This window comes from Strongylocentrotus purpuratus, unplaced genomic scaffold (genome assembly GCF_000002235.5).
Source record: "Strongylocentrotus purpuratus isolate Spur 01 unplaced genomic scaffold, Spur_5.0 spur5_scaffold_19, whole genome shotgun sequence".
Taxonomy (NCBI): Eukaryota; Metazoa; Echinodermata; class Echinoidea; order Camarodonta; family Strongylocentrotidae; genus Strongylocentrotus; species Strongylocentrotus purpuratus.
Window position 1 is genome coordinate 9,198,332 of NW_022145604.1, and position 14,218 is coordinate 9,212,549.

Here is a 14,218-nt window from a genome sequence, read left to right on the forward strand (position 1 = left end):
GCCTCGCCATCCCAATATAAGTCTGTGTCATGATTAAAGACGATTTGTAAAGGGGTGGTCACATGAATGTTAAATAACGTAGTTAAGCGTAACGGAAACCTCCACAGCTTAACGTAGCCTACCGTGGTACATCGTAGCGACTCGTAACCGTTCATGGCTATCTGTACTATACAGGGAGAACACTGTGCGCGGAGCTTTATGTGTTGGGCATGTTCAAAAGATAGCCACGGTACAGGGCATTTTTATTAAAGTAGCAGTAAGTAGTTCAATGTAAGTACACGTAGTTCAACTTACTTCAACCTAGTTTACCGTACTTTAACGTACTTATCCGGGGCTATACTTCCATGCATAACTGACTTTAACCTAGTTGAACATATTTTAACGTAACTCTTCTTTAACCTAGTTGAACCATGGACCTACGGAAGGTCCATAGTTGAACCTAGTTAAATGTATGTTGATGTACTTCTGCGTAGTCTGGGCTACGGTATAACCCCCCTCCTACGGATAGGTACGGAGACTAACGTATTTGTGACTACCCTTTAAAGGTAACGAACAAAGTTGAAAATCGAGTACTGGTCATGCGATGACACTGTAATAGAAACTCTCTGGAGAAACTGAGAAAGGATTTTTATTTACTAATTGGTAAATTTATACCGTGAGGTCTTGGAATTAAGTCACCTAATCGAAAAGAAATTGACTCAGTTATTTCTGGAAGTTCCATGCACTGCACAGCAAAATGGGTATCCGTGCCGTGTGTAAAGATGGATGGGGAGCTAACCTTTAAAGGAGGCACTCGTTTTTCCGAAGGTCTATTTTCCGGTATAGGTTCGCGAACGTTTCGAAATCAACAAAATTGAAAGGAAATAAAGTCAGGTTTTCAAAATAACGCAAAGAAGATCGTTAATATTTTTTTTACCAATGCTTGCAAACATATGAACTTATGCACATGTTTTTGCGAAAATTGAGTACTTTGGTATGTTTTAGTGTACACTCGATATGTCAAAACGGGCTATGTTTAGGATCCTCACTAGTATATACTTATTGCTTTACGCAGGAGGGCTGATATTCTGTGCTAAAAGTATGTTAATTTATGCCAAATAGATGGTCATTTTCGACTCTACTAATATAGTGTGTTACAACTCTCACCATGAAGTGACCCTTCCGGGGCAAGATATGACAAACTGGCTTTACCAATTATTTATGCTTTATTAGACGAGTAAATGTTTGCGGTTAGGAAAAGAAGAATTTATCTGCAAGAATATAATTATTTTTGTGTCAATTTGTTATGTTTGGTAAATTTGTTTGTATGCTCTTTTTACTCTTTTAAAAACGTTCTATTCTTTTTGTAAGGAATACAGTCTATTGGTCTCGGTACCCTAGTCTCTTCAGACTCACCGGCTGGGCAGAAGCATCCAGGAACAGGGTAAGGATCACAGCCAGTACTGACTTCCAGGTTGGAGCATACGATCGGGCAAGGCGAGCCCCCCTCTGTGTAAACCATGGTCGTCTCACACGAGTAAGCTGACAAAGTGAAGATAAAATTAATGAATTGTAAGGCAATGGAAAGATTTGAAAAGCAATGAAGTTTCTAACTTTTAGCAAACTCTAGGGTAACATTTGTAATCACTATTTGCGTGTACAAAGGGAAATTTCTTGTTGTTTTCTTTATTATTTGTATTCACACTGGTTCATTTAAATAGTTTTGAAGCTATACAAGAGTGGATAATACAAATAATTGGTAACGTTTCGACTAGGAAGAGCTGATTCAATACAACTTTTTGAAAACAATGAACTGTTTGGGGTTAATATGCATGGATATGTATCCTTGAAAAGATGATATAGAAACAAACAAATGTACTTAAATCAAATCAAATCATATTATCATTGCTGAGAAGGAGGAAGACTTACGACAAAAATCTGCTGTTCTCCAGTCGATGACAACGCCCTCTAGAGCACAGTGATGAGCGAACTCATGAAATGTATCACAAGGCTGGCATTCTTCGTCTTCTTCACCTGTCAGCACACAGGCACATAGATCATACCTACATATTTCGTAGTACTTGTTGTAGCTCACAACGTCTAGACAATCGCTGAACACATCCTCTAACTTTCGACACGCAAACTCGACTTCCTCCAAACCATCGGCAGACATTATGTCACATGGATGGTCTTCGAGTTCGTCGGGGAAGACGGCGCAAGAGCCAATCGTCTGCAGTTCTGTGAGTTTTTCGGAGTTGTAATCGTTATCCCTAATACCGTCGAAGTCACCGCAAAGGCCCTCTGTTGCGGAATCATTGGCGGCGCTGGTCGGGAGATGAATGTTCACTGACCCCACTTCGTTGTACGTCAGTCGCATACCTAATATGTTAGCAAACAGATTGTCAGTGGATCATTGAAAATCACATATTTTCGTACTGGTTATCCATGAATAATATCATGCATTTGTAATGAAACTGCCTTATTATCACAAATTGCTGCCATTTTCGGTGATGTTATTATACGGCCTTACGGGCACCATGAGACAGTAATATAGATATGAAGCTTAATCAATCGGGGTCTAAATTGTGAACAAATCAGCCTCAAATTCTATCAAAGGGAAATGGTAATTGAGGATTAATGCATAACCAATGAAGCATCAAAGTAGCAACTTGAATCATATGGGCAAGGTACCACTTCTCCACCAATGAGACCTCACGTCTTCTGCAAGCCAAATGCCCAATAATTCCATATACTGAGTTTGAAAATCACATCGATTATAGGTGATACAACTACAGTATCGAATATTGAACTCTGCACATCGATATAATAACTCGTTTATCGGGGATAATATTAGGAATGGTTATATACTCAATTTTTTTGTGTAAAAACTCTTCTTTTCGGTTGAAAAACTCATTTTATGACAATCTTATATTGATGATAAAGTCATTTGTTCGAGCGAGAAGAAAAAACAACCAATGATTACCGCATAAAACCAAGTTTATCGATGGACTTACGCTCTAAAATTGTTCGTATACGGCAATAAACTGTGATATTCTTATAATTGGAATTAGGCTTGCCATACACGCCTTCGCGTCATATAGGATGTTTGGATTGTTCGAATAGTAATTTAGCTCTTCAGCTTATTTATTAATTTAGCAAATCAGCACAAAGCTGAATGTGAAATAATTGTTGGTATCTCTACTACCATTTTTGTCCTCTTTTTTTCCCTGTGATTTGCATTAGACATGATTGTACAAATAATAAACACTGTTTTAGGCAGCATTCTAATTTTTGATATGCAATTTAACTATTGATATATCTATGTTAAGTCGTATCCTAAAGATAATCCTAGCTTTTTGTCTCACTTAACCGACCACACATATAACTTCAGTTTATGCAATGACTATACCAAGCTGATAGCCCTAATAATGCTTGAATTAGACAAAACAACTAATTAAATGATAGTTCTATATTAATTTTTGTTCACGATTCCGTACAATAATTCAGTAATACTTGGTACGGTAATGGAACATAGCTGGGGCCTGCCCATAATTGTATAGTAATTCAAAAACAGATCAGTTTATTTTAGAAAGAACACAAACAAACACGTGGAATGTTGAAGGTAAAACTGGAGATGAGATTTTTTGTTTTGTTAAGGTTGTTTACCATCAAGCCCTTCAATAATCAAAAGCATCCCGGATCTTCTAACAGTAGCCACGGACGAAACGGTGAAGGGAACCTCGTGTGCCAAATTATTGTATGTGACCTCGTTGCCGTTGAAAAACTCGATTTTGACGTCTTCAGTTCTAATAAGCAAACAGTTGAAATGCATTTGTCACGATTTATTATGCAACCTACATTAGAATAAAGGATTGAGTTAGCAAGCACCTCATTCCCCGTTCTATTATTAATTAACTAAATAAAACTCTAATACTACTATCAGTCCCATATATCTTGTTCTTTTTCCTCTATTCGTATTTATTAATTCAAGTGGTACAAGGTATCGTTTGATAATGATAATACTATATAGGATTTATAAGGCGGCAAATCCACCTAAAGATTAATAACTCAAGGCGTACTAGTGCGAAAAATTAAAATATATACACAAACCTACTTGTACATAAATACAATATAACACAAAAAGAAGAATAGTCAGATCAGCTAAAAGCAAACTGGAAAAAAATAACTTTTTAAGGTTGCTTTTGAAAGATATTGTATTTCTGTTTAATATGTTTGGGGAATAAACCACTAAGTCATAACGGAGTATTGTAAGATATTACAACTAATCTTGAAACTGCACACAAAGATTTTCTGTAATTAAAAAAAAAAAATCGCTCTCCAAGCCATCCAAATAAGACGTTAACATTATACATATATCGCTGAAGTGTGAACGTCAACGACGAATGTTTTTTAAAAGCCCTTTTCCACATAAACATCATACGAGCGATTGAGGAACCATTTATCTTTAACGTTATGTTTCGGGTCTAACCGCCTCTTTGAGCGGTCAAGACTGAGATATTTCTTAAGGGGCCTCCTTCATCTCCAAAAGGCAAGGGGGGGGGGTACTATTGACGAAGTCTTTTTAAATGCTCCCTCTCCTGAATTGGACACGAATGTTTTCACATAATCGAGGAACAGGAATATCAAACTCACTCGAATTTCAATTTCAAAGGGCTAGTCCTTGTATCGATCTGTACACTATAGGACCCGGTTTGGAGAAATGTGTAGACGCATGGATCGTCGAAGTTGTACTCGAACCCATCAAACGTGGTCATGTGACCCCGGCAGCAGTATCGGCATGTACCTCTAGGCTCCGGGGATACTTCCTCCACGTCTACAAGAAAAGGTGACATCAGTGAAATCATATAGCAATCTAATTGTGATACATTTTCCATGCCTTCTTCAATTCAAACGCATTTCTGAATAAACAAGACATATGTAGACAAAAAAAAAAGGAACCCTACTCCGGCCCGTCGACTAAACTCCCCATACAACAATGCAACCAGCCCACATTCCCATAGACCCAATTAATCCTATCATTGACTGCCCACACCCACCGTCCAAAGAACACACCCATATAGACCCCTCCCCCCCCCCCCCACCCTACAACCACCAAATGTAGTCCCAAGTATGAATCGAGTACAAAAATGACAATTATCTCTTTTCAATTCTTGTCCTCCGGTGGCCAATTTAGTCCCCTGCAACCCCTTCCTCCCGCTCTTTTTTTGTTTTGTTATTGGGGGGGGGATGCTTGAATGTAAGAGAATTTTCTGAATTGTGCTAGCCTGCCCATGAATCCTGAATCCGCCACTGCCAGTATGAAAGACAAATCCAACTTTCTTAGCAAATTCCTTGTTTGGCCGAATCGGTAATGCCATTGTGTCATCGCGGACAACCCTTCCCATTTGTTCTAAAAACACAATATTACTTAAAAATCAAATTTTCAAAATTTATGGGGACTGCTATCCACAATATATATATATATATATATAGATTAGTTTCCCAAAGGAAAGAGCTAAGGAGAAAATTAATGACAAATGCGTACAAGACAAACGGGGGGGGGGGTATGCATTACTCCGTCACGTTACACTGACCGAATTGACAATGCCAATGCCCGATGTATTTCGGACTTTCGCCATTTCGTTTTCTTATTCCTCTGCTTTCATACAAATTAAGTTATTGCAAAGGTTGTACTGCCTTGAAACCAATCTCCCCATCTATCGAGGCAGCACACCATCTATACCACAAAGAGGACCATAACTGATAGACAATGAAAATAATACTATTACTTCTAATAATAATGAGAAGAATAATGAAAACTATATGATAATTAGAATGATAATAATTATAATAATAATGAAGTTGATGTTTTTATTTCCGTATAAGAAGCAAAAAGGACAAAATACGGCTGGTAGCCCATTTTCAGCTGCAACTAAAGTGTTGCTGCTGGTCTTCCAAAACAATGATATTAATGATAATAATAATAATATTGCTTACCACATGCAAACCCTGACCAACCAGAGTAGCACTGGCAGTCAGATGGACCAGCACATTCTCCGTTTGTACACGAGTCGCAGACAGCTGAAACATAAGAAATACATATTGTTATCTCACTATCTTTAGGCTGTTTTCGGGCTGTCCATCCGTCCCGCTTTCTCGTTATCGTGATAAATCAAGAACCACTTGAGATATGAACTTCAAACTTGATGATAGTATGTATCGCTATAAGAAGATAATCTTATTAGATTTTGGAGTAACTAGGTCATAATTCAAAGGTCACGGTGGTCAACTTCTGAAATGTCACCTATCAGCAACGTTTTTCAAAATCTCTTGAACAACTAGAGATATGAGGCTCAAACTTGGTGATAAAATATACTACCATAGGAAAAAGTTCTGATCTGATTTGGGGTTATTAGGTCAAAGGTCACAGAGGTCAATTTCTGAAATTCTAGATAAAACGTCAAAGTTAGATCTAGACGATACATCGGCCGGTCATAAGGAATACTACTAAATAACCAAATGACATGTCATTGGCACTTTCTAGTGACCGATTACAGGTACTTTGAAGAAGAAACAACGAATCTCTGGCCGGTATCTCTGGTCACATGTCCGCTTTCTGTGTCATCAGTTTAGGATACAACCAAAATAATGACTTACGATCACAAGAGCCCTGATTGTCGACGTAGCCATCACAGCATCCTTCGACCAGTAGGTCAGGTTGTGCTACCTCTACCGCTCTAGGTTGAGATAAGAAAAACATTAAAGTGACTCGGTAACATTGTCTCATATTCTGAAACTAAATCCTGAATTTAGCCTATGCTGCAATCATAATTATAAAAATTTAGTCAGTCACGAACCCCATGACTTTCGCAAACCGATCGCCTGTCTTATTATCAAGCTATTTATGATTGGATATTGATATCAATATATGGCAAAACCGGTCAGTCAAAGATTTTTACTTTTTTGAGGCATTTCCTGATCATTTTATAAACGTGTCTTTCCCGTGGTCCTGACTTGGGGCCAATCGGGTAAAATACGAATACGGACGACGCGACCGCAGCAATCAGGTGCTTGCAACATACGCGAAACTGAAGCGTGAGGGGAACTTAGGTCTGTTTCGCGAACGCTGACCATATAGAGATTAAAAGTCGCTGACTACCGTCCATCAAGTCCATTTAAAAAAGCAGAAACACGAAGTTGCAAACCATCCAGAGACTCCTAATAAATTGCGTTACTGATTAATTAATTATATCATTACAAATATTTATTCTCAGTTTTCTTAAGTATAACTAATAACATTGAAGATATGGCGTATATACTGAATGAACGCCATTAAACTATTACTATTACCACCACCATCAAGTCCATTCGCTACGTGCAGCTGTCTAAAAGAAGACGTAGAAGGCGTTAATCAGTATTTGCCAAGCTACACTCTATACGGACCACGGGGCATGCTATTCAGGACAATAATTGGACCAATTTGTTTACACTTCACATAAAACCGATTACACACACATATGCTGCACTATCGATACAAGAAATGTCAAGCTGATTTTATTTTAGAAGTGAGGGATATCCTTGATAGTTAAATGTATTTCCGAGTCTTGTTACTAAGAGGGACATAACAAGTTGAAACTTAATGTAAAGAAATTTGGTGTTAATCTTGAATCATCCGTGTCTATAATTATGTCACAGCATTACAATATTTCTAGGATTGAGAAATATCTGACTTCCAGTGCATGCCAACGTGTTGTATGATCCTTAATCATAAGTCGGAGGCATTATGCAAATTCCCTTCTTGCAAATTAAAACATGACCAACGTTAAAAGGTTTCAAAGAGTCCTAAATCAATGCTGCCTGTGTAGCTCAGGGCAGAGGGAGTCAATAATTTCATCTCACATACTCAGAAAATTGCATTGGTAATCCGTGAAAAAAGCGTATCATGTATAAACTCTACCAATGTCTAAATACCTGTGCATCAAATTATCCATCAATTATTATTGAACACACCAACCCGATCACAATATCAACTCCGCTCCTCGAATGATCCTACAATCCCCCAATAACCACCTGTCAACTTGAAATAAGGAGATAGTTTCGCTTATGATTATGGTCCCAAAATAAGGAACACACTCTATTCTCTTGTGCGCACCTCCACTTCGATTGACTCTTTTGAAAAGAACTAAAAGACGCACCTTTTCAATAAATGAGTGTTTATTTATATAAATATTTTATCCTAACTTCATTGTTTTTTTTTTTCATTAGCACTAATTTTGGAGCGCATTGAGCAATATTTGTTTAGATTTTGAACTATCAAAAAAGCGATTGCATGTATTTATCAGACTTCGGAAGGACTGCGGAGTGCTCAACCGTGTCACACACTTTACAATACACAAGGTCAAGTACAACAGATGTTGTGGCAGTAACCCTATTAATTGCTGATACTAGATTTATATTGTTAAATGCGAAGTCGACGCTGATGGTTTCAATAGGCTGGTTTCAACAGAAACAGATCAGTGACCGTTTAATTAATATCCTATTAAAAAAAAAGTTTTGAAATGTTGAAGTTTCGATGTCGATCATACACAAATAGGCAAGTCTGTGACGTATCTTATGAAGACCTTTGCCATCTGTGCCAGAAAAATCATTATTTTGTTGTTTGTTACAATGAAATTTTCAATTCAATTTCAATTTCAATTTATTTATGTTTGCAACAAAACATTACAAATCAATTATAAACATTTACAACAAAATAGTGTAGAAATAAATATTGGATACAGAGAGGTCCACTAAAAAGCAATGCGTGTACAAGTGTGAACACCCCAAATGGGAATAATGAGTAATTAAATTAACAAGTCCGTAACTACAAAATTATACATGCACCCTCAATATAATCTAATTGCAAATAAATATGTTTAGCACTACCCTGCATAAAACAAACCAACTCCTTTTATTTCTCAACAGCTAGGACAATGGAAACTCGTGAAATCATCTACAGAGGGGAGAGGACCTCGCAAGATATATCACAGCATTGCTCATTTGAGTCTGATTGAATACAAGTTCAACAATTGATTACTTTATTTGTTTTATCTGATTTCGCCCCAACCTTTCACTGATCTGTTTCGTGCATTTTGTTTTCTTTTGTTAAAACCATCTAAAATACGAGAGTTACCTCCCCCAGGAAATATCTGTTTCGGTGCTCTTTCGAAGCACGAAAACCAATGATAATTCCAGTGTGCAATGTCAACACCAACAGTGCTAGCTCACGCATAACCATTTTCTCTGAAGCGGATTCATAACGAACAATTTTTTTTGACGCAACTCTTCGTTTAAAGAATGTCAATACTACTGGGCTAGAAGGGATTAGACCACCCAGCCAGGTCACTGACAGGTGGCTATCTCATCAACTGAGCCTTCAACTAACATAAGAAAAAAGAGGATCATGGGGGACCAACAGGCACCGATTGGGGATGTGTTCTATATAGAGGGAGCAAGTAGCTACAAGTAGGACAGTGGGGCTTTAAAGTGCTTTTCTCATTTTCCATCTTAATACGAATGATGTTCAGACCTCCCTTCTGCAGGCGCGTGTGTGTCATGCGTTCTTTCGAAGAGCGTGCAGAGCCATCTATACACAGAGTTTGGCCAACTTGGTTTCACTAGGTCACAACGTAGCGTATATTCTTTTGTTTTGTGCTTTCCCAACAAAGCAGTAGTCGCCATACTGTGTCCTACTCGAACAGGGTTGGCCAAATCTATGTATGGATGGCTTTGGGTGCATGGCCGTTTGTGATCATACTTCGAAGGAAGCGCACGACTTCACTGACCATTCATTGTTGACTTTATAGGCATCAAATAATTATATCCTTACAATTCTACGCACAATTTGAGCTATGTCCAGTTAATATTTTTCGCTAAACTACTGCACAGCAGTCAACATTGAACATCATGCCCCCCCCAAAAAAAAAAAACACAACAACATTTAGAATCATGATATGCGTTATATTAATGATAAATATTTACCTTATGATAATACAGTTGTCATTGCTGAGTTCGTCTAATATCTCATCGCCTATCATTGCCTCGGCACATCGAATTGTAATCATTTTCTGTTCCATGATGGGGTCCTGGGGTACGGATATGGTACACCTACTCTCGTCTTTCTCAACAAATAGGTTTCCCCTTCAGAAATAAGAAGAGAGATTTACAGTGATATTAATCATGGGGTAAAGAACATTATAGCACTTAGAATTAACGGTTCTTGGTAATTGAAATAACATTTTAGTTACACTTTTATCGTATGCTGCTGATAATCCGTCTAATCCAAATTTTTGGGGGGGATTGGAGAGCATTCAGCTAGCCAGTTATTGTTTCATGATATTTACAAAAATGATTGACTCGCAATCCAATCCTTCAAAAGGAAACGAAGAGAATTCCTCCAGGCTATTAGAGGCTATTGCCCAAACAAAATCGGAATATTTTTTTTCCTGTTTTCATATAAGGACTGTGACACCATGGTTTATTCTTGATAGATAAAGTTCATTTCTTCTCCGAACGGGCAACAGTAAATATGAAAAATGCGAAAGGACGTAAAAGAATATGAATAATGATTGTTGCTTAAATCAAAGTTCCCCATGTCCATCTCCTTTTTGGATTTGTTTTTTAATATTTTTTGCAAAGGTTGAAAAAATGTCTTATCTTCCCCCGACAAAGGAATTAATAGTTGAATTTTGACATTTTTTTTCAATCTGTCGTTCAATTAAAGGACAAGTCCACTCGAAAAATACCTTACTTTCAATAAAAGCAGAACAATCAGACAAACCATTCAAAAAAGTTTGAGCAAAATTGGATAACTAATAAGAAAGTTGTGAATTTTTGAAAAAGTATGTAAACTATGGAACAATGAGAATCACAAAACAAATTGCCAAGATGGTTATCAGTTTGTGACGTCATGTCCTCACTATTTATCAATTACTTTATATAGTTTAATCCCATTAATTTCCCTTTTTATTCCACAAAACTTGATTTCCCCATGCCTTTGCCCAGGTTATATGATTTGTATGATATTGCGTGCATGACATTTCACAAAATCTTTTATGAATTTTGAAGAATTTATACTTTTTTCTGAATATTGTAGTGTATATTCATAATTATTGATTTTTATATAAATAGTTTATCAAAATTCACATTTTTCATGATTTAAATGGGAAAAAATTACTCTTTATTAGTGCATATTACTATCAATCTCACTGGGATGCTGGTGTGAAGAAATAAGATTTTTAAGGAGAAAATGGGAAATTTATGTCATCAATATAAGAAAAATAATTAGTGGATAATGAGGACATGACGTCACAGACTCATGAGTGAGTTGCCAATTTGTCTAGTGATTTTCACAATTTTCCATGCATTAAAAATTCATAACTTTCTTATTAGTTATCCGATTTTGCTCAAACTTTTTTTGATTGGTTAGTCTGATTTTTCTGCTTCTATTGAAAGTAAATTATTTTTGGAGTGGACTTGGGATTTAAATCTGGTGTGGCCGAAGTCACCGACCAGTTTCCGTGGTCAATTGGTTAAGACATTGGCGTTCTAAGTCAGTGACCCGGCTTCGACTCCTGGCGGAGACATTTTTTCAACCTTTGCACAAACAAATAATCCAAAATGTAGGACATAGTAATGGACAATAAAGCCTTTATAGGTTCTTAATTACATTAGTATATATATATATATATATATGTGTGTGTGTGTATATATATATATATATATTGTATTTTTAAAAAAGGTGTGTGTGTGTGTAAAGAAATAACATGTACAACAGCAATGGCATCTCTTTTAGAAATCAAGGCAATGCGAAAGAAATGAGAGAATAATGGTTGCGTAGCTTCAATCAAAGTTTCCATTATTGTCCTCCCTTGACGTAAATACAATTCTGTATCTTAAAACGAAGAGCTAATTAAGTGAAAAAGGAAAGGACCTATGTTTCGCGCAGTTGCTAAACATTAATTTTTTTCGGCGGTTTACGTCCTAATATCTGACCGAACCTAAAAGGTACTATGTCCCTTTTGCAGCCTACATCAAATTCTGTAGAACTTTGCAGGAATTATGAATATGTCATGTATGCCCTATCTGTGAAATTTAAACGTTAGCAGTGTCCTAATATTCAAATTATGCAAGGAAACCCGTTTACTTGCTAGACTTCACTGTCAGACACTATTGAGTGACTGACTGGCTTTTTTTTCTTCTTTGGTAATAACATACATAACATAAGCTGTAAAGGGTACATGAGCATTTGTCTACATCAATAACCCACTTCTTGTAATGGCCAATAATAAACGGATTGAATGTTTGCGCAGCATAAAACATATGACCATTCGGTACAATGGTCTGAAAATCAGACTTTTACTTACTGGCTCTATAGCTCTTAAGTCGAATCGACAACTAATAGTCGTTATTTTCCCACTTAAAGACATTTTCAAGCCCCCCCCCCCTTTTTTTTTAGGGAAGTTCTAAATTAGTATTATCTTTCAAATGCCGTTGGAATTTAACATTTTCATTTGTTGGCCTGCAAATGGGACATAGTACCTTTAAAGGCTTATACCGGTACAGATATGCCGCAGTAAAAAAGGCGTTTTCTGTGTGTGTACTAAATGAACAGCAAGGCGGATTAAAAACCTAGCTCGGCGTAGTAGTGCTCTTGCATGTACTCACTTCTGTGCGGGTTACAAGATTGAGATTACCAAGTTATAGTTTTAAAACAATTATTTATGTCCAAACATTCAACTATTCTGTTTCTCCGTTTATTTTTTTCCATCTTTACTGCCATCTTGTACTTGTTACACCTGTCTGTTGGGCTCGCTATTGTACATTTACTGTATCTATAACTTGTTTGTATTATTTGTAAACATGATCAGTTTTGGTCCTTGGACCTTTCACAATCATGTATATTTATATGTCTTTTTAAACCGAAATAAATAAATAAATAAATAAATAAAAATTGGACTGCCGTAAGAACAGGATCGTGAAGACTTAAAAACAAATCAACACAAGGCAATTTCAATAGCCCTGTCTATCACCCGATGACATGTGGGAACATTACAATGCATGTTAAGTAATTTGCAACTTTTATAGGGAATACAGCAGGCCCTTTTACACCTAACAATTAGGGCGATTTGGATCGCGATGCAAAGATCGATTTTCTTTTTTTTTTTGCGACCGTTATTACATGTCAGTTTAGTGCAAATTGGATCGCGATGCAAAGAATTGTTGTTTTGGGGCGACACACGGGATAATTCTCGCTCGACGGCAAGAACGTCCGATCTGCGCATGTGTGAATCTCGACTTTGTATGCGCGCTTGGAATACCATTCACACACACACACACACACACACACACACACACACATTATTCTGAAAGATTGTTAGAGTTGGATCGCGATGCGAATCGCGAAGACTAGTGAACAATTTCTGTCCACACACGCCAAAAAAAAAAAAAAAAAAATCCTCCTTTTTTTTCTTTAGGTGTGAACACCCCTAGTGTTGTATCGTTACTTTCCATGAGCCGATTTCTTGAAAGCTTTTTCGAGCGTGTTCCCTTAACTTAACATGAGGTTCAATCCCAGCCTCAGCTATTCTATGTAACTTTTTCCTAGCTCAAATTAAAATACACTGACTATTTTGGACAATCAGCTTAGACACAAGGACCCAGTATCGTTGTAGGTTTTCAACCACTCACAATTTTCAATGGGTAACAAATCTTTCTTCATGGGTTGAAGAATTATTGGCTTAAGATTAAGTCCACATGAGTAGCTAAAAGCTTGCCCACTGCATTTTGAGATTGATAGAAACCTGAACTACGTGTTATATTACCCCGACCAATGAAATTTGTATGCGTCAACGTTACTTGTTTATTGAACCTAACATTAGAAGTACAATCTGTTGTAAAATGAAAATGAACTTACCTTCCAACTTGAGCTGAAGCGAGAAACACTAGCACAAGAAGGAAAAGCGGCGTAGGCGTATGGGGCGCCATTTTCGCCTGAATCTTCGGTTGTCCTCGTTAAGAAGTAAATCTTCTGCGTTGAAGCTTGGTTTTACTCCTTCGTAGGTAAAAGTTTATCGCTCGCGTTTCGGCCAGAGATATCACCTTTGGATCGCGAAACGCTTGCATCCACTTCGGAAGCTGTTTGGCAGATAAACTGGGCGTGCTTGGGAAATGCACAGCCTCTTCCAAACGTTTTATATTA

The 14,218-nt window shown here is 37.2% G+C and overlaps 1 protein-coding gene across 1 annotated transcript in view; it reads right to left on the reverse strand.

Moving 5' to 3' along the window:
* LOC100891396 (SCO-spondin-like) overlaps nt 1-14,004 on the reverse strand; it is a 29,119-nt gene extending 15,115 nt beyond the window's left edge. Inside the window, exons 1-5 of the mRNA XM_030990899.1 lie at nt 13,934-14,004; nt 6,637-6,716; nt 5,977-6,060; nt 1,909-2,358; nt 1,396-1,521 (exon numbers count right to left, since the gene is read on the reverse strand). Coding sequence (XP_030846759.1) covers nt 1,396-1,521; nt 1,909-2,358; nt 5,977-6,060; nt 6,637-6,716; nt 13,934-14,004 — 811 coding nt within the window. The remainder of the gene's footprint in view (nt 1-1,395; nt 1,522-1,908; nt 2,359-5,976; nt 6,061-6,636; nt 6,717-13,933) is intronic.
* Between the last annotated feature and the right edge of the window lie 214 nt (nt 14,005-14,218).